The sequence below is a fragment of the Nilaparvata lugens genome, chromosome 4, assembly GCF_014356525.2.
Source record: "Nilaparvata lugens isolate BPH chromosome 4, ASM1435652v1, whole genome shotgun sequence".
In the NCBI taxonomy this organism is placed as follows: Eukaryota; Metazoa; Arthropoda; class Insecta; order Hemiptera; family Delphacidae; genus Nilaparvata; species Nilaparvata lugens.
This window is the reverse complement of record NC_052507.1, coordinates 64,310,768-64,335,659: the sequence shown is the minus strand read 5'-3', so window position 1 is coordinate 64,335,659 and position 24,892 is coordinate 64,310,768. Positions and strand designations below refer to the sequence as shown.

The following is a 24,892-nucleotide window of genomic DNA, read 5'->3' as shown; positions in this document are numbered from 1 at the left end:
AAATTGAACACGGTTAAAATTTAACCGGGGTTTGTGCAACAAAGAGTGCTGCATGTAATTCGATAGTGGCGAACTCTGGTGGCGAATAGAGGAGCACTATCTATCTACCTTGATGTGCCATGTTTTTATTCATACGTCACGCCATATTTCATAGAACACTTTAAAATATTAAAGCACTATCAAGCTTGAAGCTATACCTTCGCCACTCCACAATATCTGCTATTTTCAACTTGAGAAGTTTTACATTCAATAATAATATAGTAAGCTATCAGTGAGAAGAAGATGAGCTTTTTTTGTTTATTATAATAATATAATGATGTTATAATGTATTAAGAACAAAATCAAGTAATATTTATAAATTATCTTAAAATTATTGATACTATAATCCAGGTCTACTACTATTAATAGGTCCACGTTATAATAACAGTGTTTGATTAGCAATGGTATTGCTATCCTTGTCCATCATTCAACAAAGCAAATAGCGCTATCTCTTTCTCTCTTTGCTCTGTTGTCAGATCATCTTTTAACAATGTAGAATTGATTAACAATATATAATTCATCTTAACCATGAAAACTCTTTGTGAAATCATTGAAAAATATAATTTGTTGTTTATAAAATATAATTGATTATTCCAACAAGAATTAACAGTTAATATTACATCAATAAACCGGTATCAGCTACAGTACCGTTTATAGAAGGCATTGACAAGACAGAGGATCGGCAACGTTGTTCTCCTATTTTTACTGCCATTATAACGTGGACCTCACTATATAGTAAAGGTGAATACAAATTATAATAACTCTTATAGCATATGGTATTTTTGGTAATAAACTAACTGAGCATTCAAAATAATCAATGCAAGATCAAGAATTGTTCAAATTATTCATTTCAAATTTTTTCCTCACGAAATTGAACAATTACGAGGTTTGCAATAAGAGTATAGGCTAATGACTCCTATAAAAATATATTATAACACTGAGGTGACAAATATAACAACAACTAAGGCGCTAGAGATGGAAATGAAACCACCATCAATTATGAAGATATATTATTCTTTCATGAAAGAATATCAATACCACAGTTTTCCAACATGATAATGTGTGGGAAATAACCTTCATTCATAGCTCAGTCATCGACCGAGCGAAGTGAGGTCTAAGATTCAAGTCGACGATTTGGCATTTCTCTTAATGTTTAAATGTTTACATGTTGCGCATTTACGGCGAATCGCGGTAATAGATTTTCATGAAATTTGACAGGTATGTTCCTTTTTAAATTGCGCGTCGACGTATATACAAGGTTTTTGGAAATTTTGCATTTCAAGGATAATATAAAAGGAAAAAAGAGTCTCCTTCATACGTCAATATTAGAGTGAAAATCAGACTATAGAGTTATTCATCATAAATCAGCTGTCGAGATGACTATAAATTGCATGCCTCATTGAATGCAATTTTTATGAACTATTAAATAGGATGCAAAGAACTTATAACAGCTCGTCTGGGCGCCTAGATGTCTTCTGGTTTTCTCGCGCTAAATTCCGGAAAGCGTTATATGATAATTAAATCTTGTGTAAGCATGATCTGATCAAATAAATAGTTAGTGTATCAGTGTGGATGTGCTTATGGTTTGGGACGTCGTTATAACTGCGCGAGGTCTACTGTTCACAGAAATACTAGTATAAAGTCTGAGCCAATGGGTCATACCTTCATCAACAATATTCTTATCAATGAGACTCAAAAGCTTGTTAGATTGAATCATAATTGAAGACCACGATATCAGAAAAGATATTTTTAGAAAGAAGGCCTCTTTCTGATTGCTGGTTCTCTATTATTAAAATCTAACAGGATATTGTGCAAGTGGTTCTATAAGAGTTAAAAATAAATAGCTTTAGTCACTCACTAGCTGCTATAATAGTAAAAATGAAAGAAAATCAAGTTACAAGTTAGCAGAGTGTATTTCTATGAATTTTGCTGTTTGTCATTTTTATCTGGAAATCGAATAATTATTCATTTTATTGCTCACCAATTCATCCTCTGGAATTCGTAGACCTCTGAAAGAGTTGCGGAATCTTTGCCAGACCCATGTCATTGGTGTTGCCATTACACTTATTTGCTAACAAAACACATTCTTGGTGGGTTGCACAAATTCAATTACTGATACGAGTCCTACTGTAAAAGGGGCCAACAATCTCCATCACCTCTTGAACAATTCAGTAGAATAGAACACTTTTGAAAATATTAGATCGTTAGTAAATCTGTGGTTTTTTGACAATTTATCAGTCTTTTTCATTCAATATGAATAATTACCACAATATCAACTTCTCAACTACACAAAACAAAAATAAGATCGTGTTTTCCTGATTGAATCAACATTCAAAGTGAAATATGATATGGGAACACTCTATTATTATCACATCAAACTCTTTCTAATTGGAAAATGAAAGTCAGTATGAAATGAACTATGGATATCAGAATAGAATGGAATCATTAGGAATTTGAATAAAATTGGAAGTATATTCATTCATACAATAAGTACATTATCAAAATGATAGGGAGAGGAATAGCACAAGATTACCTCATTTTTCCTCTCAAATTTAGATAACACATAGTCCGAAATAGGAAATCTTGTAGATCTTCAATTAACAAAATGTTCAGTCCTCAAGTATTCTCACAAAGTAGATTTTCAAATTTACATGCTTCAAAACTAAACATAGAGGAAATATTTCACATTATTATAACTAAAATATGAAATACTCACATATTAAAAATATAATTTTGAAGAATTACCGAAAATAAACTTAAATCTGTTTAATTCTCTCAATATGTCTTTGTAAAGAAAAAAATTGTATGAGAACTTTATTGTAAACTCTATATTTGAAACAGAATATTCTCCTTTTATGTAAGACTGGATTACTAACAGTTCTGCCTATCAGAAAAATCATATGAATTAAAAATTCGTTTGGATAACATTAAAATTCGTTCTCTGCTGTAGAACTCTATTGTTGAAGCTCTATGGTTGAATTAAATCATTCTCCTCTTAGATAAGACTGGATTTTTATAATAGTTCTCATATATCGGATAATGTTAACGCTTCAGAATAATAGTGTGATGACAGTGTTATCATAAGAGTAATAATTTATCCTAATGAACTTTATAATAAGACTTACAATACCTAATATTATCAATTCTAAATGGAAGAAATCTTTGAATTCATTTCTTTCTTATCCGGAGTACTATGTATTTAATGAGAAGGGGAATAGTTTAATTAATTATATTCAAATAATATGAATTTCTTCTCAACATAAATGTGTAAAAACGTCTGATGATTTTTCTCGGAAATAAATAAATTTAAAAGTGTATGAATTTCTGTTCTTCATTGATTATCTGTAAAAACGTTTCTTTTTTTCTATTTATGTTTATCACTATTTACTTCACCACTTTTCTGCCCAATTGAACATTTGCAATACTTTATTCCTAATCCATTACCTAATTATGTATCATAGGTGCGAAAAGCTGAATTTCAAAAATAAAACCCAGTATCCAATCTATAAATTATACTGAAATTTAAAACCAATTCAATTCAGTTTTTAGCTGAATTACAGAATATACTACTCAATTTGAAATTGCTTGATTATCTGTTAACATTTAATCATTTTTTGATAACATTTACCATGCAGTAACAGTTTTCTTCAATTGATTGAAGAAAAGATAGATTATTAATTTCAGAACCTATTGATTTTTGGGCTGGTTGTATACAGTGTTATTATCTTGAAAAAGAAAATCAATTTGAAGTTGAATTTTGAAAAAGAAATATGTTTCACCCAGTAACTGCAATCATTACTTGTATCTAACTTGTTGGGAGTAAAAGTATTGAAGAGAGGAAGGAGTATATCATCTACACCATCACTTTATCGTTCAGATTACAGTGTGAAACAAGGTGTGAAAACTGTCACCTTCTACCCGTATGAAGTCCGATGCTTTACTGAGTGAGCTACCCTTAAAGCATAGCCCTACTGTCTACTCTAGGAGAGAAAATAATGAGGAATAATAGGCTCTATCGATCAAAGTCAATCTATAGGAAGCGTCCACTGTTGACGGTCTAGACTTCGCGCTTTCAATTACTTTGCTTGCGTGAAGGCAGCACTTGATACAGAAAAACTTGTTTGATACAGAAAAGCTTATCTGATACAAAACAAAATACTATACTCTTGTCGCCACTAAGAATATAATAGAATAGAATATTTATTTCGCCAAAATACAAGATAAATAATACTAATGAAAATTATAATAAATCTTAACTATCTAACTAACCATCTATATCTATCTTTCCATATCTTGTCTACCGTATCTCACTCAACAACTGCGAATGATATGCAAAATTTTCAACGTGAGGTTGGAGAAAATTGAAAAAAAAAAAACAAAGCCGATGGTAGAATAAAAATGGTGCAAATAACTGACTTTTCTATTGTAATAGTTGTTGGGACTTGTTTACCATGTTAAACATTTGTTAAGCTGTTGATTGAAAAACCTGTTGATTGAATTGTTAATTCCGATTTTCTATTATTGATAGAGAATGATAAAGCTGGGTTTACACCAAAGTTATTAACAAAATGTGAATAACTTAATCCTTATAGATTCTATTAGGTTTAATATAACTTATCATACACATGATGAACATATGTGTTTGTCAAGTTCCGTTCAATCTAATAGAATCTATAAGGATCAAGTTATTAACATTTTGGTGTAAACCCAGCTTTATCATTCTCTATCAATAACAGAAAATCGGAATAAACAATTCAATCAACAGGTTTTTGGATGCTGAATATTTCCCGAAGCTTATACTTTCCCCTCAAACCTTTAAGTGATTAACATCCTCTGAAATTCTTCTTCACAGGAAGTTCTATTATCAAATAAATATACAATTCGATCTTAACATTGAAAACTCGAGCTTCACTGTTCTATCTTTTATACTCCTCAATAAAAATATTGTAAAATTATTCCTGAATAATATTTTCCCAATAGGATGTTATTATTGATAAGATGATTGTTTAGAAGGCTACAACTGCATTATGATTGATGACAATGAAATACTTTAACATGTTTGAGACTATTCACCAGTATAAAATTTAAAACACCTATCAATAAGTGAGGAAGACACAATTTTATTAATTTAGATTGAATTTCACTGATCAAATTTATATCAAGAATGAAAAATCATTTTTGGCTGCATGCTACTACTTGATAAAAACTTTGCAAACATCCTGTTCATAATGATTGTATGAAATCCTTTAGAAGGATGATTGTCATTAAGTATAGAAAATTATTCAAATCCTCGAGGATTCATATCATATTAAAAAAATACAAATAACGATTATTAAACGAAAATCAAAATTAAAGTATGTAAATCACCCCGAAGACTTCTGCTACTGCAAATATTGACAAGAGGGTGATCAGCTAGAGAGAAGCAGAAGTCTTTTGAGTGATTTACATAATTTATTTGGATTTTCGTTTGATAATAATAATAATTATTCATTAGCATTTGAATAATTGCAATATTCGGTTATTTCCATCTAAATACTAATAAATCTAAGGTCATAAAAATAATATTTTAGAGAGTCAAGACTATTTCCAAATATGTAGTTCATTATTATTGTAGGAAATTTTTTCTGGAAATACTCAAGTGTCTTCCCTATATAATCTACCTTTCATCAGTCATTGATTTTATTATCATTATGAATATGCTGCTCTTGTTTTTCCTCTAAAGTTTGACAGTTCAAAGCATCAAAAATAATATTGCTCAATAAATTTAATTATGAATCATTAGTTGGCTATACAAAATGATTTTTGAAGATGTCATCGTGTTGGAAAAGTTTTGAGTTTTTCTCCAAATTAATCCGTGATATTTGACTGAATCTTTGTGTTTTCATTATAAATAAATATCACTACATTCCACCAAATACTTAGTGATATTTCATTCATCAACCAAATGTTATTTCCATGTTCATTTTATTCTGTGGGGGAATATCAAGTAAAGCTCATAATCTCAAAATTTCTATGTCTCTCTAACTTTATATTCATTTTAACCAAGACAGATGTCAATATAGTGGGTTTCAAAAATAGACACCGAACAGTTCTAAAAATGAGTTCCGTTTCAAATATCTGGCGTGATTCCTATTTATAGAAGGAAAAGTGCAGTGAATGTCTGAACTGTTGTGGAGCTCTACTCCATGGAGATATTGGACTGGTGACGTCACACAGTAGGCCTTCAGCTATACAAAGTACAGTACAGCTATACACAGTACAGGTGTATGTCATATGGGCGGTGCTCTCCTATTTATTCTCTTTGTTTGACAACCCTGACAAGGTCAATCCTTTTCATTATTGTTTGTTGGTCAGTAGCGGGTGTGTCAGGGAATGTCAATCGACTCAATTGATTGAAAATTACTGACTGGGTGTGAGGTTTACACTACAGTGAGGACCAAGTTATAATGGCAGTGGAGAAGAATAGGAGAACAAAGTTGCCGAACCTCTGTCTTGTCAATGCCTTCTATAGACGGTAGCTGATACAGGTTTATTGATGTAATATTAGCTGTTCATTCTCATTTTAAATAAACAATTATATTTCATCAAATAATAATTATATTCTCAATGATTTAATAGTAAATTTTCATAATTGAAATGAAATATTTTGTTAATTGATTATTAATTCTATAAGAAGACGATCAGGCAACAGAGCAAAGCGAGAAAGAGATAGTGCTAACCGCTTTATTGAATGATAACAAGGATAGCAATACCATTGCCAATCAAACACTGACATTATAGCGTAGACCTCACATGTAGGCCTATCTGAAACGCATTATCCTGTTTTTATTGACGCCAAATTTTGAAAATCCATTGGCTATGAAAATAAGATTGGAGTTAATATCATTGATTCACTCCATTTTGAGGTCTTCCCAAATCACTAAATTTTAATAATAATTATATTTCTTCAATAATAAAACATCACTTTAGGAAAGTGAATTAGGAACAGAGATGGAATACGAATTATCATTCATTAAAAACTGATTTGCAATAAGCTAGTTAGAATAATTAAAATAGAAAATAGTTAGGCTACGGTACTCATCTACTCATTTCTATATACATGAAATATATATTTTAGAAACTCATAGAAATTAACCATTTTTTATCATGAGCTACCACAAATCCAAGGATCATCAATGTTTTTATAATATATGAAATAAATGATAAATAAATCTTTAGTTTCCAAAAAAACTAAAACTACTACTGTACATCATTTACAGAAAATATTAGATATATAGTTTACAATTCATAATTACATACAATACTGTAGATAGTTTCAGAATTTTTTAATAATATGCGTCTTCCACATGTTTAGTATTTTCTGTGTGGAAATAGAATTAAATAATTATACCCTTATTATTATAATAAGAGTAGACTTTTTAATAGCATAAGTACAGAATTCTCTGTGCTTTTATGGGTTGATATCTTATCTGATAAGATACGGTATCCACACAACATAAAAGCACAGAAAATAAACTTTGTCTGTAGTATAAGCTTGTCAAAATTGGGAGAACTTTTTCAAAATATATCATCAGTATTGGTGGAAAAATTTACAAAAAATGTGTCCCCCACAAAAATGACAGAATTTGTCGATAGATCTGTAGAGTATTTTATTTGCAAAAATTGAAATGGACAAGCCCCCATAATATTTGGACAATTTGAGACAAAATGAGGAAATTGAAGAAGTTTTTGGCGATAGCCTATTTTTTCTCCGACTATTGTATTGTTTTCTCTATCCAATAAATAAATGAATAAATAAGATTTTTATTATTATCAAACGAAAATCCAAATTAAATGCTGTAATTCACCCCGAAGACCTCTGCTACTGCAAATATTGACAACAGGGTAAACAGCTAGAAGGAGATTCGATGAGCGCTATCAAAAATTATTTGTCAGCCCGAAAATTTAGGAATTACTGGGTTCGTTTCCCGGGCTAACTAATAATTTTTGAATAGTAGCGCTCATCGAATTTCTATCTACAGTAGCTGTTTACCCTGTTGTCAATATTTGCAGTAGCATAAGACTTCGGGGTGAATTAAAACATTCGATTTGGATTTTCGTTTAATAATAATAATTAATTCATTAGCATTTGTATAATTGCAATATCTCAGTAATTTCCATCTATAAATAAATAAAATATCACCGTCTATATCAATGCAGACTTCCATGAACAATGAAAATCTATAATAATGTGTACTTCTCAATCTGACCGTATTATTATAATAATCTACTCAATTTTAAATCTATGATGTCTATTCAATCTGACCATATAAATATTATCTTCTACTAATTTTTCATTACTCATTATTCTCTCTAATCTTCAATGGATTAGTTGTATAACATAGATCAAGTGAACAACTACAAGACTTAATTCGGACTATGTGTAACCTTATCTATATTTATGAGAGGAATATCACAAGGTTACCTTATTTTTTCTCTCCCTATCATTTTGATGATGTAGGCTACTTATTGTGCTAATTGAATAAATGAATATACTTGCAATTTCATTCAAATTCCTATTATGAATTAATTAATATCCTTGTACGAATCAATAAAGAATATACTGGAATCTATTTAATCTGACCATATATATAGGCCTATTTTCCACTAATTTTTCATTCCTCATTATTCTCTCTAATCTTCAATGGATTCAATATGAATAAGATATTATTCAAAATACGTCGATCTCATCACAAAGTGATGACCTTGATTGAAGAAATAATAACAAAATTCAGTCCGATTTCAGCATAGCGTGAAGTGGAACACTAAAAAGGGAAGAAGAGCAGATCGCATGACTGGAACGTTTAGTTTGTTTCTGCGGCCATTTGAAATGCAACAAAGACAAATAGGAAATCGGCTCTGTTTTATTTCATTTGCTTTTTGTCATTTGTGGGAGAGAGCCAGAAAAAACTCTGTACCCACTCAGATACATCATCAAATTAAGGTGTAACCCTAGGGCTACAGAGAGAGATCTTCCATGCTTTTTCAAATTTATTTGACCGAACGAAGTGAGGTCTATGTTTTAACTCGGATTTTTTTGTCTGTATGTATGTAACGCATTTACGGGCAAACGCGTTGATAGAATTGTATGAGATTTGGAAAGAATATTCGTTTTTTAACTGCGCGTCGATGTAGGCCTATACACAAGGTTTTTTTGAAATTTTGCATTTCAAGGATGATATGAAAGGAAAAGGAATTACCTCCATACTCTGATATTACTATATATACGAGTATATCGTCTACACTGAAGATAGGATTAATCAGATATAGAACCATTCATAATCAATCAGGTGACAAGTGGATTATTCATTGCATGCATTACACAGATGTCTGGAAGGCCGGTAAACAGGTGAGACCAGATACTTGTGGATGAGAGAACTGCGTGAGGTTTACTGTTCACAGAACTACTAGTTAAATCCTCTTCTATTCAAGTCAAGAGTTTAATCCATGGAATAGAAAAGTAATGTTGGAGCAATTCAGAGATAGCAGTATTTGATTAAGATTGGTGTTGCCGTCCTTGTTTATCATTCGACAGAGCAAATATAGTGAGGTCCACGTTATAATGACAGTATTTGTTCAACTCTGGTTTTGCTATCCTTGTCTATCATTTGACAAAGCCGGTGGTACTATCCTTTTCTAGGTCCACAACGATGTCAATTTTGTTTTTGACAGTGTAGAAATATAATTAATTAATGCAGAGAATCGGCATCGCTATTCTACTATATTCATCCATTGCCATTATAAAGTGGACCTCACTATAGCGCTATCCCTTTCAACCTCTACAACGTTGCCAGATCGTTTTTAACCATGTGGAAATATCATCAATCAATAGAATATTCATCCTCAATTATGAAAATCTATTTTTAATCATTGCAGAATATAATATTTTGAAGAATGAAAAATGAATGATTATTCTAAACAAGAATGAACGGTTATTATTATACCGGTATCAGCTATCTTCTACAGAAGTCAGTGGCAAGGCAGAGAATCGGCGACGGCTGTTCGCCTATCTTTGTCAACTGCCATTATAACGTGGACCTCACTTCAAGTCCAAAGAGAACAAAGAGATCTTCCAACTGATTTGAATCCTCTTCTAATCGAAAGGAGAGTTAAATCCATGGAATATAGTAGTTATTTTTTAAATTTCGGACACTTAGACAAACAGTCACTTACCAAGACGAGAAATCGAGGCCGGGTACATCGATAAGACTGCCATTGCCATGTGTAAAACTCAACCGCCCCTTCTCCTTCTCCAGATGCTGTTTTCATTTTGACTGTAAATGAAAATCAGAAAATTCATAGTAAGATTCTCGTTATAAAGTCAGCACCTGATTAACTTTGGTGTTGCTATCCTTGTCTGTCATTAGACAAAGCAGATAACTCTATTCAATGAACCTAGAATACATTTCTAGGTACATGTATTCCAGGTACATTATAGCTCCATCCTCATATATCTCCACAACGTTGCCAGATTGCTTTTAGACCATGCAGATACATATAATAAATTTGCAAAATATCCAAACTCAAGTACCGTACAAATAGTTTCCAAACAGAACATTGGAACACAAGAAGTGAATAAAATAAAATAGAATTCAAATAATAATAATTCTATACTTTTTGATAAAATTTGTTGAATGGGAATTAATTTTGTGGAATTTCTCTGTGGTTGCTGAAAGAACACAGTTTTATTTTGTCACATCCACATTTATTAGACTGCAGTTTCTAATAAACTGCAGTGGATTTGACAAAAATGAAACTGTGTTCTTTTATATTATTTTTTGTCATAATTTATATAATATATCATTAAGCAGGAAAGTGGGTTATGGGAGCTCCAAGAGATTTAGAAGATAATCAGAATGAGAAAAAGAGAAGAACACAAAAATCATTCTGCCACATTATTGTAGTTTAGTTGCAAACTGTGTAACCGTTGGAAATAAAATAAATAGGTAAACCTACGAAAATATCTGAATAAATAGATAGTACAACGGAAATTTTAGTCTTGTTATATCTACAGCATACGGCGATTCTATTACTAATTTATAGAGTTCACTGACTTCTAAGGTGATATTATGAGAATTATTGAACAGCTCAGATACTCATCCATCATGAATAAAACACAATTTTCTACTCTATAATGTAAGCGCAAACAGAAATGAATATTTTATGATTGGAGACTTCTATATGAAGCACTGCTCACCATAGATTAAGAGCAATGAATTACAAAAAGGCTATTAGGAATGAGTACCTAAGTTTAATTTTTAATTGATTTACGTTTTTATTCTATAGAATTCTTAATTGATAATGCATGTTATGGATAACTAAGAAAACCAACCAAAAATTATTGCAGGTAGAATTTATCTCTCCATAGCCTACATTTGAAGTACAAAAAGGTAGGGACAACGAAAAATTTCTAAAAAGGTTTATTGTTAGAATAGCTCATTATCTCTATTTCTATTCAGGTTCATTGTTAGGAGCTATCAATTTTAGTTGTGGAGGAACCACTGAAGAATAATCCCAAATTTTTAAATAATAAGTATTGGCCTAAGAACTGAAATCTTTTCTATATTTACCGTACATACTTTGATAAAATTTCAATCAAATATTGAAAAAAATTTTCTCCATTTGTGATGCTTCTGACTTAATACATAATTTATATATTCATCTATTTCATTATCCATGACAAACTGTAATATTACTGTAATATACTGTAATATGTGATTATTACAAAAATAATAATCCGTTTTTGAACTATTTTTAACGACACTAACAGTCTAATATCTTTGAATATTAGTTATTAAAATTAGTACTCACTAGTACCATAGAGAAACAATAGCATAAGCTATACAATAGTACTTACGCTATTGTTTCTCTATGCTAGTACACAGTGAATACTAGTTTTAATAACTCATATTCAAAGATATTAGACTGTAGTGTCGTTAAAAATAGTTCAAAAACAAATTTATATATGAGTAAATGTGATGCTTTTGACCTCATTGATTAATATAAATAAATTAGCTTCATTTGGCATAAGGGTCATGCCCCATACAAAGAGTTGCACACGAACAATTCATAAATTACAATTATTACAACATCAACACAATTGATCAACTCCTCTTCAAATTTTCTCATTGATTAATATATCAATATGATTAGAACTTCTTCCAAAAGCGCATAGCTGAAACAAATCGTAGACCAAAAAAGGAATGAATGATTTGTAATTGAATGAGATGAGCCGAAGTAAAACCAACGACCGCATTACAAGAAGTGGCGTCAAGGAAGTAAGCCATCCCAGCTACTTTAACATTATTTATTACCACAAATAGGTTTCCATTGTGGCCTAATATCTCTCAAGAGATCTGAAATGGCCTACAATAGAAAACCACAATTATTACGAGTCTATTCAAAGATTTTCTTCTACATCAGTCCTATAAAATTGGATCAGATATCATTTTATCAAACTGATAACTAACTATAATATTATTGAGTATTTACTATTGTAAACTGGAAAGAAATAGATTGGAATAAATTTGAAGCTACATTTGTCCAAATGCTAATTAATGAATAATTTACTATTATTAAACAAAAATCCCAATTAAGTGCTGTGTTGTGTGTGATGTGGTACTTTTCCATAATGAAAACAATAATTGAAATTGTCAACCACTTTTATATATAATAATAAAATTGATTGACAATTTCAATTTGTGTTTTCAATCGAATGCTGTAAATTTCCATCTAGCTGTTTACCCTGATGTCAATATCTGCAGTAGCAGATATCGCCCTCATCTTGAGGGTGATTTACAGCATTTTAATTGGGATTTTAATTATTGGAAAGAAATACATTTACTTCAAGATAGAATATTATTCATGAATCACATTTATAGGGATCAAGATCTCTCCTTATTTAAAAGTATTTTTGTCATACTTACTCAATTGCAGCTGTTTCCCATGCATCAAATCAAGCCGGTAAACAGCTGTTTGCAGTACAAGAAAACATGTGATTTTCATTACAGCATACTATACTGTAAAGAGATCATATGAATTTCTTTACAGTCGAGTATGTTTCTCAGTTCCGAAATTGGAACATTCAAATGATTCGAATAGCTATATAGTCTTAGCGTTATTGTCTTCAGTTGTTATATTTGTAACAATAATTTAAACTTCTTATATTTGAGAACTTTAGTGAGAAGAAGAGAGTAAGTTAATAATATATAAGTAATTAATAGAATAACTAAGATATTATTAGAACTCATCTAATAAGTTTCAAGTTATAAGAAATCATCTGACATTTTTTAACATTGGCCTTTATTATTCTATTTGAGCTAGATGGGTCTGTTATGACCTAGGAGCTATGGGCTAGGTCATGTTTATAGAATGCAGTAACTCGAACAGCAGAAGGTAAGGTAATGGTTACTGTTTCTCAGCAATATTATTCTTTCTGAGAAAAGTATGACAAAAAATATTGTACGTAACTTGTACGGTAACGTATATTATGCATTCCTATGATAATTCTGCCCTCAACTACGTTTCGGGCAGAAACAATCATACTTATGCGGTAAACGTTTGTTACCGGACTTGTGACGTAAAGTACTATTACTCTTGTATACTGGAAAGAGATGAAAGCGATACAAAAAAAAAACAATCCATAAATCGCTTTTATAAGGATGTGTGACTGATTGCTATTGGAGGAGAGCATTCAATTTATTCACACAAGCACAAAATCAAATCAAACTGATAATAATAATAAATTTATTTATTCAACACTATACAGTGAACTTTACAGATGAATATCGTCAGAAATAAGAATATCCATTACATAAATCACAATACGTTATTTCATAGAAGAGAAACTTACAAATATGAATAATTTGCAGGTGAATCCAGTCAATCATCTCATGCACTGCCATTAATTTATTATCTTTTCTCTAAAAAAGAGATAAGTCACCTGGATTGTCTTGTACCTACTAGTATGTTGCTCATCGAAGAGAGGAGATAATTATAATAGAAACAATATTATACTGTATATAGAATAAAATAAAATATGCAAACGATAACTAAAATTGGAAATGATGAAAGGTAAAAGCTTTATATCAATCATATCCTCCAGTTTTACAGTCATGAGTTTGTAATATGATTGAGAATCATGAGAATATTCCCAAACATTTATTGACAATAATTTTATTATTAGTGATTTAAGTTTACTTATCAATTAAACTGCAGAATCAATTGATCCAAATGCAAGTGCATAATAGGCCTAAACTGCAAATCAAAGAGTATAAAGTGATTCTATAAATAATCAGATACAGAATAGGCTAAATATGGAAAGTGAATTTCTAAATTTCTATCCAATTCTAGTCAATATTCACTGTTTCTGGAACAAACGAGCTTTCAATGGTGCTTGAAAACTTGTTTATATAGATTTGAACTTCTTACCTTTTTCATGTAAATTTATTGCTTCTTGTCATTATGTTTTTACAGTTTAAACTAATTGAATTAGTTAAGTTAACTGAAATTGTTAAGCTTTTTGAGTTTAGTGGATTTGTTGAATGTATAAAACTTATCGGATTTGCTGAACTTGTTGAATGTATTTAAGTTACTCAGTTATTTGAATGTGTGGAATCTATTTAATTTATTGGTTAGGAATTACCTTGTACCTTCTAATGTGAGCTTGTTGAATGTTAGAGATTCATAGTAATAATGTTTATTGATTGTAACGTGGGTACTTTCATTGTTCGCGGTTGAATGCAAATATTTATAATTGGATCTTGTTATTAGTTTGATCTATTACCAAACATTTTGTTCATCTGGTTTAATTTAGTCATTGTTAGAATTTGTTATACTCAACTCATTTGTATGGTTATACCGTGTACAAATAAAATTATTTATTATTTATTTATTTATTCATTTATTTAAATTTCTATCAAAATTTGGGAAAAGAAAAGTTTTGAGCTTCAAGCCTGTTGTTCCTTTCCCAATCATTCATAGTTGAGAACGATATTGAATCTATCATGCAATGTATAAATTAATAAATTTCCAAGTTTCAGAATATTAAGTTTCTTTTTTGGTCCTGCGAAATTATTTCTTCAATATGTGAATATCTCCTATTTTAGTGACAATAATATGAAATATTTCTTCTATGTTTGGTTTTGAAGTAGGCTATATAAATTTTAAAATCTACTTTGTGTAAATAATTAAGGACTGGAAATTTTGTGGAATGAATAACTACAAGACTTAACCTATTTCAGGTGCCAAGTGTAAGCTTATCTAAATTTGGGAGAGGAATAGCACAATATCTGAATTTTAAAATCTACTTTGTAAAAATAATTAAGGACTGAAAGTTTTGTGAAGTGAACAACTACAAGACTTGACCTGTTTCGGGTGTTATGTGTAACCTTATCTAAATTTGGGTTAGGAGTAGCACAAGGTCACCTTATTTTTTCTCTCCCTATCACTTTGATGATCTACTTATTGTATGAATCAATGTGTGGGTTGATTGTGCTGAATAGTAAATACCCTCGTTTGATCCGCTAAACAGAACCGTGGACATGATCAATGGAATGCCTAAATTCATCATTTCGAGTAGCCTTTACTACAAAGCCGGATGCTCCGTAAATTGATATTGTTGCAACAAACTGCAAGTAGGCCTAGGCAAAAACTAGGCAACCCGAGTTTAGTAAGATTGACACACTATTTCAAATGATCAGAAGTTCCATTAATTCAATCAATCAAATGAGTTGATTCAATTAGGATATTATGTAACTTGGAAACAATTAGGTCTGGCAACGGAATCGCCAGGATTCGTTACAGTTTAGAAATATTCTGCTACTCTCAGCTTTGTAATCTGAATTTTTAATCTAGATTGACGTCAGTGGTCTGAATTATTCATAATAGATGTATTATTATCGAGAACTCGATAGCTTTAATCACTGCCTCGCTCTCTATCAGACATCAGATTTGCGCTTCAACATTTCATCCAAGTCTCAGAGTTTTTCAACAGAGCAAACTAGCACTTATATCAATTTGAATAATGTTTGTTTTTCGGTAACTCTTCAAAATTATATTTTTAATATGTGAATATTCCCTATTTTAGTTATAATAATGTGAAATATTTCTTCTATGTTTAGTTTTGAAGCACTACTTGAATCTACTTTGTGAAAATACTTGAGGACTGAAAAGTTTATGAATTGAAGAACTACAAGACTTCCTGTTTCGTACTATGTGTAACCTCATCTAAATTTGGGAGAGGAATAGCACAAGGTTTCCTTATTTTCCTCTCCCTATCATTTTGATAATGTATACTTATTGTATAAATGAATAAAGAATGCATAGTTATTTGAAGTCCTAAAATAATAAATCATTCAAATCTTTTATTTCATCTAACAAACTACTGTTGTGATAAAATAGAAGGGTGCTTCATAAAACTTGTATTTTGTGTTTCAATTACAGTATTTCAGTTGCCCTTATGAAAATAAAAGATTTTTATACAGTAGTCACTGTGATACTTTCTCCTCTTTACTTATTTCATCTAACAAACTACTGTTGTGATAAAATAGAAGGGTGCTTCATAAAACTTGTATTTTGTGTTTCAATTACAGTATTTCAGTTGCCCTTATGAAAATAAAAGATTATTTCTATAGTCACTGTAATACAGGCTCTTTACTTTCTCCAAGTACCCTACTTCAATTTCTATCTATTCACTTCACACAAAAATACAATCAGAAAAAGCAATGAGCAATAAAACAATTACAATTACAGTAACAATGCAAATAGCACATGAAAATGAATATTGCTAAAAAGATGTGGTGTGCTGGAGGAAAGAGAGATGTTATTAATAATTCGCAAATGGCAAGTCTTGAACTTTACATATTAGTTTGAATAAAATCATTTTTGATCTTTCCACTAATTTTTTATGGCGTTTTAAAAGTTCCCGTTATTCTGTGTCACTCTGTATAATTGAAGCCGTCAATGGGCCTCACGAATGTCATACTTCAGCCAGTACCAACAGTTTTACATGCCCATTCGATAACACGAGAGTGACCGCATGTTAGAAAATGTTAGTGGGTTTGAACCCGGGATCTCTTGCCAACTATGGTTTCCCATGTAATAGACTTATTTTGAAATACATAACAAATTGTGAATACAAGTACAGTAATAGATTAATACCTAGATTAGACATTAGAACAAACAAAGCCTATTGAACTCTTGATTAAAAATTCAGTAGGCCTATTCTTGATTTTCATGAATGAAAAGTGGAAGAAAGCCTATATTGATGCACACACTCACCACAGGTCTCAAGCTGTGAACAAATAAAGGAATTTCACACACGTTTAGGCTCATTGTCGTCTGGCGTGTAATTTATCAGGCCTGAATCGTGGCATACTGAAAGAATAAGTTGCCACGGAAAGCAATACCTACCACAGTAGCTTGGTACCAGCGTCTCCGCCCCCTGTGGCAGTCGATAAATGCCCCCTGGCCGGGAAACGTACACAAACCCCTTCTATTTCCAAGTTTCCCCCAGTTTCCCCCAAATGGGCCCATAGTGAGGTCCACGTTATAATGCCAGAAAGATAGAAGAACAGCGTTGACGATTGACGAATGCAGCTGACGAATGCACCTGACGAATTCGCTGCGTTGACGAATGCAGCCTTGCCACTGCATTCTATATATGGCAGGACAGCTGATAACATATCCTATTATATTAAGCGAGCAATTTCTGTATATATCTGGTTATTTTTATATCTGGTTATTTATGTTTTACGGATCTCGAAAACTGCTCTTACGATTTTCACGTAATTTGGAACATAGTGGGTTTATGATATAAAGATTCGATTGCACTAGGTCTCATTCTTTGGAAAACTCGCTGAACGACATTAAAAGGATATTTGTTGTTGGTTATCCATCTTGTTTCCACTATTATTATTACTATTAAATTTTATAAAACTTTCAAGTGAAAAAGCACTCACATTTTTTGATGTGGCGACGTCCGTTTCGTGCTGGTATCGCACATTTTCAAGCCAAACAGGAACTGAAGTGTTTAAGGTTATGAGGGTGAAATTTGGTGGGGGTGGAGGGGAAAAACATTTATTTAAATACTCATTTAAAGACAAACTCATTCAAATACTCCTCCATTAACCACCAAAACCCCCCTCCACCCCCACCAAATTTCACCCTCATAACCTTAAACACTTCAGTTCCTGTTTGGCTTGAAAATGTGCGATACCAGCACGAAACGGACATCGCCACATCAAATAATGTGAGTGCTTTTTCACTTTAAAGTTTTATAACATTTAATAGTAATTAAAAGGATAATTCATCCTTGGAAAACAGATGATAATTTCGTCGTCTCTCGATAACAGAAGATGCGTGTGCCTGTGTGGGAGAGAGACAGAATTATTTCCAGCTGTGTAATCATAATCAATCAGCGAGAAATGTTATCGAGCTAGACAATTTAATCGACTTTATCAACATAATCTGATTTGTTGACATGACATGATAATCCTCCTAAAGTAGAGTATATCATAATTTTCAAAGTTGATCATTATTTGACAATTTCAAGTGATTAGTGAGTGTTATTTTGTTATTCAATAATTTTGTTTGTATATAATCTAAATCATATTTTTTTTGATTTGAACAGAAAATTGAACCTGAATTCAAGTGTATAGAACATAACCTACTTTCTGGACTATTTATAGTGTATAAATCAAAATTCGGGAAAAAACAGTTTTGGGCTGTGCCTGTTAGTACTTCCCCAATCATTTTAAAGAATTGTGTTCGGTTTATCAAAAGTCAATGAATAAATAACGAGCGAAGCTCGGTGCTCCGATATTATCTATAATATAGATTTTTTTGTAAAATTTTTAACTAGTAGTTCTGTGAACAGTGGACCTCGCGCAGTTATAAAACACAGTCTCCTCTAATACTGTCCATCAGAGTAAACTCTGTCTTGTCGGCGAGATATCGGTGTATAAACGACTAATGGCTGTTTGAGTTGTTGTTTCGACAATGCTAATAATTTAATGTGAACAGCTATGCTACTATCATCAAAAGCTTACCGAGTTGAAAGCAGAGAAAAGTCGGGAGAAAATACTAAGCTACTCCAAGTTATCAATTGCATGCCTCACTGCATGCAATTAATATTCTACACAACAGCTGTTTTTTCACCAAGTTACATTGAGATATTGCATTGCATGCTATTTACAATCCATTCGAAAGCTGATTTATGATGAATAATTCTAAAGTCTGATTTTCACGGTGAAATTGGCGTTCGAAGGAGGCTCCTTTTCCTTTAGTATTATCCTTAAAATGCAAAGTTTCAAAAAACCTTATGTATACGTCGTCGCGAAATTCAAAAAGGAACATATCTGTCAAATTTAATAAAAAACTGTTGCTGCTTTTCGCTGTAAATGTGGAACATAAAAACATAGATATAGACATAAATATAAATGCAAAACCGTCGACTTGAATCTCAAGGTGCGTACAGATCTACGCGCCGCGAACATGAGCAACTCACTTTTAATAAGCTGATGCCAAGCTTTTTATATCTGTATCTTACCGTTTCTGTAAAAATACAGATATAATCAGCTGATTAAAAGTGAATTGCTCATGTTCGCGGCGCGTAGATTTGTACGCACCTTTAGACCTCACTTCGCTCGGTCAATGAGACCCTTGCGGAGCACAGGTTACCTACTAGTCAACAATAATGATTTTCTCATTATTCTTAAAAAAGAATAGAGGGCCTACAGTGATGTCCACGTTATAATAGCAGTGGAGAAAGATAGAAGAACTGCGTTGCCTATCCTCTATCTTGTCAATGCCTTCTATAGACGGTAGCTGATACAGGTTTATTAATGTAATATTAACTGTTCGTTCTCGTTTAAAATAATTATATTTTATCAAGCAAGAAATTATATTTTTCAATAATTTACCTAATAATGTATTTTCAATTAAGATGAAATATTTTGTTAATTGATTATTGATTCTACATTGTTAGAAGACGACAGAGCAAAGCGAGGAAGAGATGGCGCTATCAGCTTTGTTGAATGTTAGATAAGGATAGCAATACAACTGCTAATTAAACACTGCCATTATAACGTGGACCTCACTATAAGGTGCGTACAGACTTTCGCTCTGCTCCGCAACCGAACGTCACTCGAGCAGATCGATTGATGATCGACCGGGGAGCAAGAGTGGAACGCGAGAAGAGCTAACATCTCCCGTAACGTTCATGATCGGTGCGAGTTGAGTGCGGGGGCGGAGCGATTGCGGTGCGATGGCGGAACGAGGGCGGAGCGTGCGCGGAGCGGGTTGGAGGCGAGTATATCTGTACGCAGCTATAGAAATTAACAATACAAAGAGCATCAGTGTGAAGGATGAGTTTGTTTTTTCACACAGAGTTTGTTGAAACGAGGTGTCAGTTCCGATAACGTTACTCTAAGTTCCTGGGTCACATCCAGTCTTGGTCTATATTCACTTTTCATGGCAGCTAGAGCACAAAACCCATGGATAAATTGTAGCAAATTGAGTCCATATCTTCAATACCTTTTTACTCAAAATTGGATGTTCTTTTTGTACACCAATCCAGAAGGATGTAAGAGAATATTCTTCAACCTTCATTTTAAGCGCAGCTTCACATTAAGTCACCTTGGTGATCAATGAGGTTTTCTTTTTCTATCATGTTGAGGGAGCACTCATTGATTGAGAATTTGAATTTGACAATACGGTTGATATAAATATTTCATGAGTAAAAATTACTCACATGTAATTTTAAAAATAGAAAGATTACTTATCGTAATTATTTTAGAAGTAAATTGAAAACATTTTCCAACCAAGCTTTGCGCCCCCTCCCTGAGCATTCATCGCTCCCCCCTTGGGGGTCGCGCCCCACACTTTGGGAACCACTGCACTAGACTACGACCACTCCCGTATATAATTAATATAATATTATTTAAATTTTCATAATTTAATGATGAATTTTCATAGTATTTTGTTAGTTGATTCTACATTGTTAGAAGATGATCTGGCAATAGAGAAAAGCCAGAAAGAGAAGGCGCTATCAGCTTTGTTGAATGTTAGACAAGGATATAGCAATACAATTGCTAGTCGAACACTGCCATTATAACGTGGACCTCACTATAGATATGAATCTGATTTGATAATAGCTCCAGTATTAATCAAGACCGATAATAATTATTTTTATTCATGAGCGTGTAGGCCAAATTATCTTGCAGGTTTTATCATCCATAATTTGGTCCCACCTACCACTTGGTTCTGAGTACAAAGAGCGCAAACATTTTGACCTTTCACTACTGTTATGTCATGCTCATTTTATTTCTAAACCTGCGAAGCTACTATAAAGCTACAGAGTAATTCAGTGTTACGTGTATAGCTCGTGAATTTGTTATTTAGAATGCAAAGACAAAAAATTAATCTATGTAAGCTATATTTCTGTCTCTCTTCTAGTATCCTTTTAGGTCACTGGTCTTCCTTATTCATACTACACTTTTACATCAGATTTATTATTCTTTTTCAGAAATAAATACTATATTGTTACTTCCTCTCACTCTCTCATTTCATTTGAGGTGTTCTACATCTTCTTCTTCTTATTTCATTCAAGGTTTAGGCTCTTGCCTGTTCCGACTCACAACAGTATATTATATCTAATCTATCACAATGCAGTATTATCATAGAGAAACGATAGCATAGATATCCCATGGTATAGGGCGTTTATGTCGCAACTTTTACTGTTATCCCAAGCCGATATTTCACGTAGTTCTTTCCTATGCAGCTGTGTGACGCTGGTAGTCTCTCAAATTGTGCTGTTCATACACTGTCACCCCAACAAAACTGTAAAAATTGACAATAATCGACAGTAATCGGCTTGTGATAACAGTAAAAGTTGCGACATAAATTCCCTATACCATGGGATATCTACTTACGATATTGTTTCTCTATGGTATTATTTTCTGGAATTCAAATGAAAAAATCTGGTGTGGTGTACACTCACACAACTTTCCTTGCTCATTGAACTGTAAGCCCTGTTCTTAAACAAGAATAATTTAGGGGAATAACATAATGACGATTGGCGGCAACATATTTGAAACTACGATCAGACTTCTGTATAATATGTGTATATATAATTGTTTTCAGAGTACTTTTTCCTTTGTGTAAATTGTGAAATTCGATGTTTTTTTTTTGAAAGTCGTCAAAACAGCTGTTCTACAGATGAAATATCTCGACTATGTGTTCTTTTTATGAACTGACCTACCTACCTACCACATGCACGAGAAGGAGGACCAAAGTCCATTTTTTTACCAAAGTTTTTACCAAGTCCATTTCTCAAGGATGGGGTGGACTCCCCATTAGTTTCCCAGAAAGGAGACTCATGCCAGTTGATAGAGCTGATAAATAACAGGGTATGAATTTGAAAAAAATCGGTCAAGTCATTTTTGATAAAATTGTGAAAAACATGGTTTTTCTAGTAATTATCCGCCATTTTTCTAAAGAATATTACGGAGTCCTGCAGCTTTCCCAGAAATGAGACTCATGTCAGTTGATAGGGCTTATAAATAGCTATTCATGGTATAAATTTGAAGAAAATCGTTTTCGAGAAAACCGTGAAAAACATGGCTTTTTAGTAATTATACGCCATTTTTAATTCAATTTTATTGAATTTATTATTGTCGGATCCTCATGGTAAAAGTACCTTAAGTTTAAAATTTCAAGTCAATCGGTTGATTAGGAATGGAGTTATCGTGGTCACAGACATACACACATACACATACACACACAACACACACACACACACACACACCACACACACACACACACACAACACACACACACACACCACACACACACACCACACACACACACACACACACCACACACACACACCACACACACACACACACAACACACACACACACACACACAGAAATCATGTTTTAGGACTCAGGGGACCTTGAAACGTATAGAAAACTTGAAATTGGGGTACCTTGATTTTTTTTGGAAAGCAATACTTTCCTTACCTATGGTAGCCTAATAGGGAGAGAAAAGTAAAAAAGTCTGGCTTTCCCATATTTTATATATTATTGCCATATTTACCGAGGTCTACCTATATCTGTTTTTCCTATGGGGTGGTAGTTTAGAATTTTCAAGGGAATCCTCTCTATTGGCATTCGGTTCACAAACTTGTGGTTCCACTGGTTACTATATGATATAACCTTTTAACCTACCTCTTACCTTTCTCTTCTTCTTCATTCTCCTTCTTCTTCTTCTTCTTCTTCTTCTTCTTCTTCTTCTTCTTCTTCTTCTATCTTCTTGGCCTTTTCCGTCTTTTCTCTTTCCGCTCCTTTATTTTTAGTATCCTCTTTATTATTAAGTACTAGTTTTTATTCTGTATTTTTTTCAAAAAATTTGTTTTGGATCATTTTTGTTAAATATTTTTGAAAAACATTTATATTCAACTCACACCTGCGCACGGTTTCTTTGTAGGTGTAGATTCTTATATATATATTTTTTTACCACATATGATGACCACAAGAGATGACCCTCTTGAAAGTGTTGTATATTTTTTTGAGAATCAATAAATTTGAATTTGAATTCATGTTGAAGGTACCCAGCTCTTGTGTTATATCGTCGTTTCTTATGTGGTCCCACCGGTCACAGCCCTTTGTCCTGCGAAGGAAACTGCTGCCTGCACTCTGCTCGCTAGACGTTTTTTTGTGACCCACGATTCACTTCCGTATAGAAGAACAGGGGCAGCCATCACTCTGTACAACGTCATGAGTGGTTCTTCCCTCGCTCTCCTGCTGAGGGTCCTCGAAAGGATGGCGGATGACAGAGAGGCATGGAGAGTGGCTGCCAACCAGCCCAACAAATGTTAACCAAAGATAGAGAAGTGATAAAATAATAATTATTAGAGTTAGGACTTTACTAGTCCTCTCTGCCACTCAACATCGACATTACAGAAAATACAATAGAATGAATAGTAACTTACTACAATAAATGAGAATACAATGAATAATATACTACCTACAATAATATACACAGTTTGTCGGCTGTGCTTTTAGAATTAAGTTGTTTTTTGGTCCTTCAAAATTATTTCTTTAATAAGTGAATATTTCCTATTTTAGTGGTCATAATGTGAAATTTTTCTTTTATGTTAGTTTTTGATGCATCTAAATATTGAAAAATCTACTTTGTGAAATAATTAAGAATTGAAAATTGTGTGAAGTGAACAGCAACTACAAGATGACCTTTTTCAGAATAAGTGTAACCTTATCTAAATTTGGCAGAGGAATAGCAAAAGGTTACCTTATTTTTTTCTCCCTATCATTTGTGATGATGTACGTGTATGAATAAATAATAAAGAATAGAGAAGAATAAGAATACTAAGTGCCGGTTGCACAAAAGCCGGTTAAATTTTAATCGTGATTGATTCCACGAGAACCAGAGAAGCCGTCTTTTCAAAATTCCTTCTCTGATTAGTACTCGTTGAATTAATTACGATTAAAATTCATCCAGCTTTTGTGCAACCGGGCCTGAATAGCATGGTCGAGATTTTTAATGGATTCCAGAAGCATACGAAGCAACACATTCTCACGCATGTAACTCTTTGTCATGTGGTCAGCCCACGGTCACTGTCACGGTCTAATTGTATTTCTATCCTGCTCTACTCCCGCCCAAACCGTCTTCAAATCCAAGTCCGAATAACCTTAATAGCTTACGAATGAGTTCGCACTTTAAATGTCCCACACCAGTCAGTAAGGCACTACTGGAACAGGAAATGCATTTCGCTTTTTATACACAGCTCTAA

General features: G+C 32.5%; 1 protein-coding gene across 1 annotated transcript in view; it reads right to left on the bottom strand.

Annotated features, from left to right (window-relative positions):
* LOC111054960 (probable E3 ubiquitin-protein ligase HECTD2) overlaps positions 1 to 17,450 on the bottom strand; it is a 77,468-nt gene extending 60,018 nt beyond the window's left edge. Inside the window, exons 1-2 of the mRNA XM_039427060.1 lie at positions 17,359 to 17,450; positions 10,252 to 10,352 (exon numbers count right to left, since the gene is read on the bottom strand). Of these exons, the coding sequence (XP_039282994.1) occupies positions 10,252 to 10,347 (96 nt within the window). The 5' untranslated portion in view covers positions 10,348 to 10,352; positions 17,359 to 17,450. The remainder of the gene's footprint in view (positions 1 to 10,251; positions 10,353 to 17,358) is intronic.
* Positions 17,451 to 24,892: the final 7,442 nt, after the last annotated feature.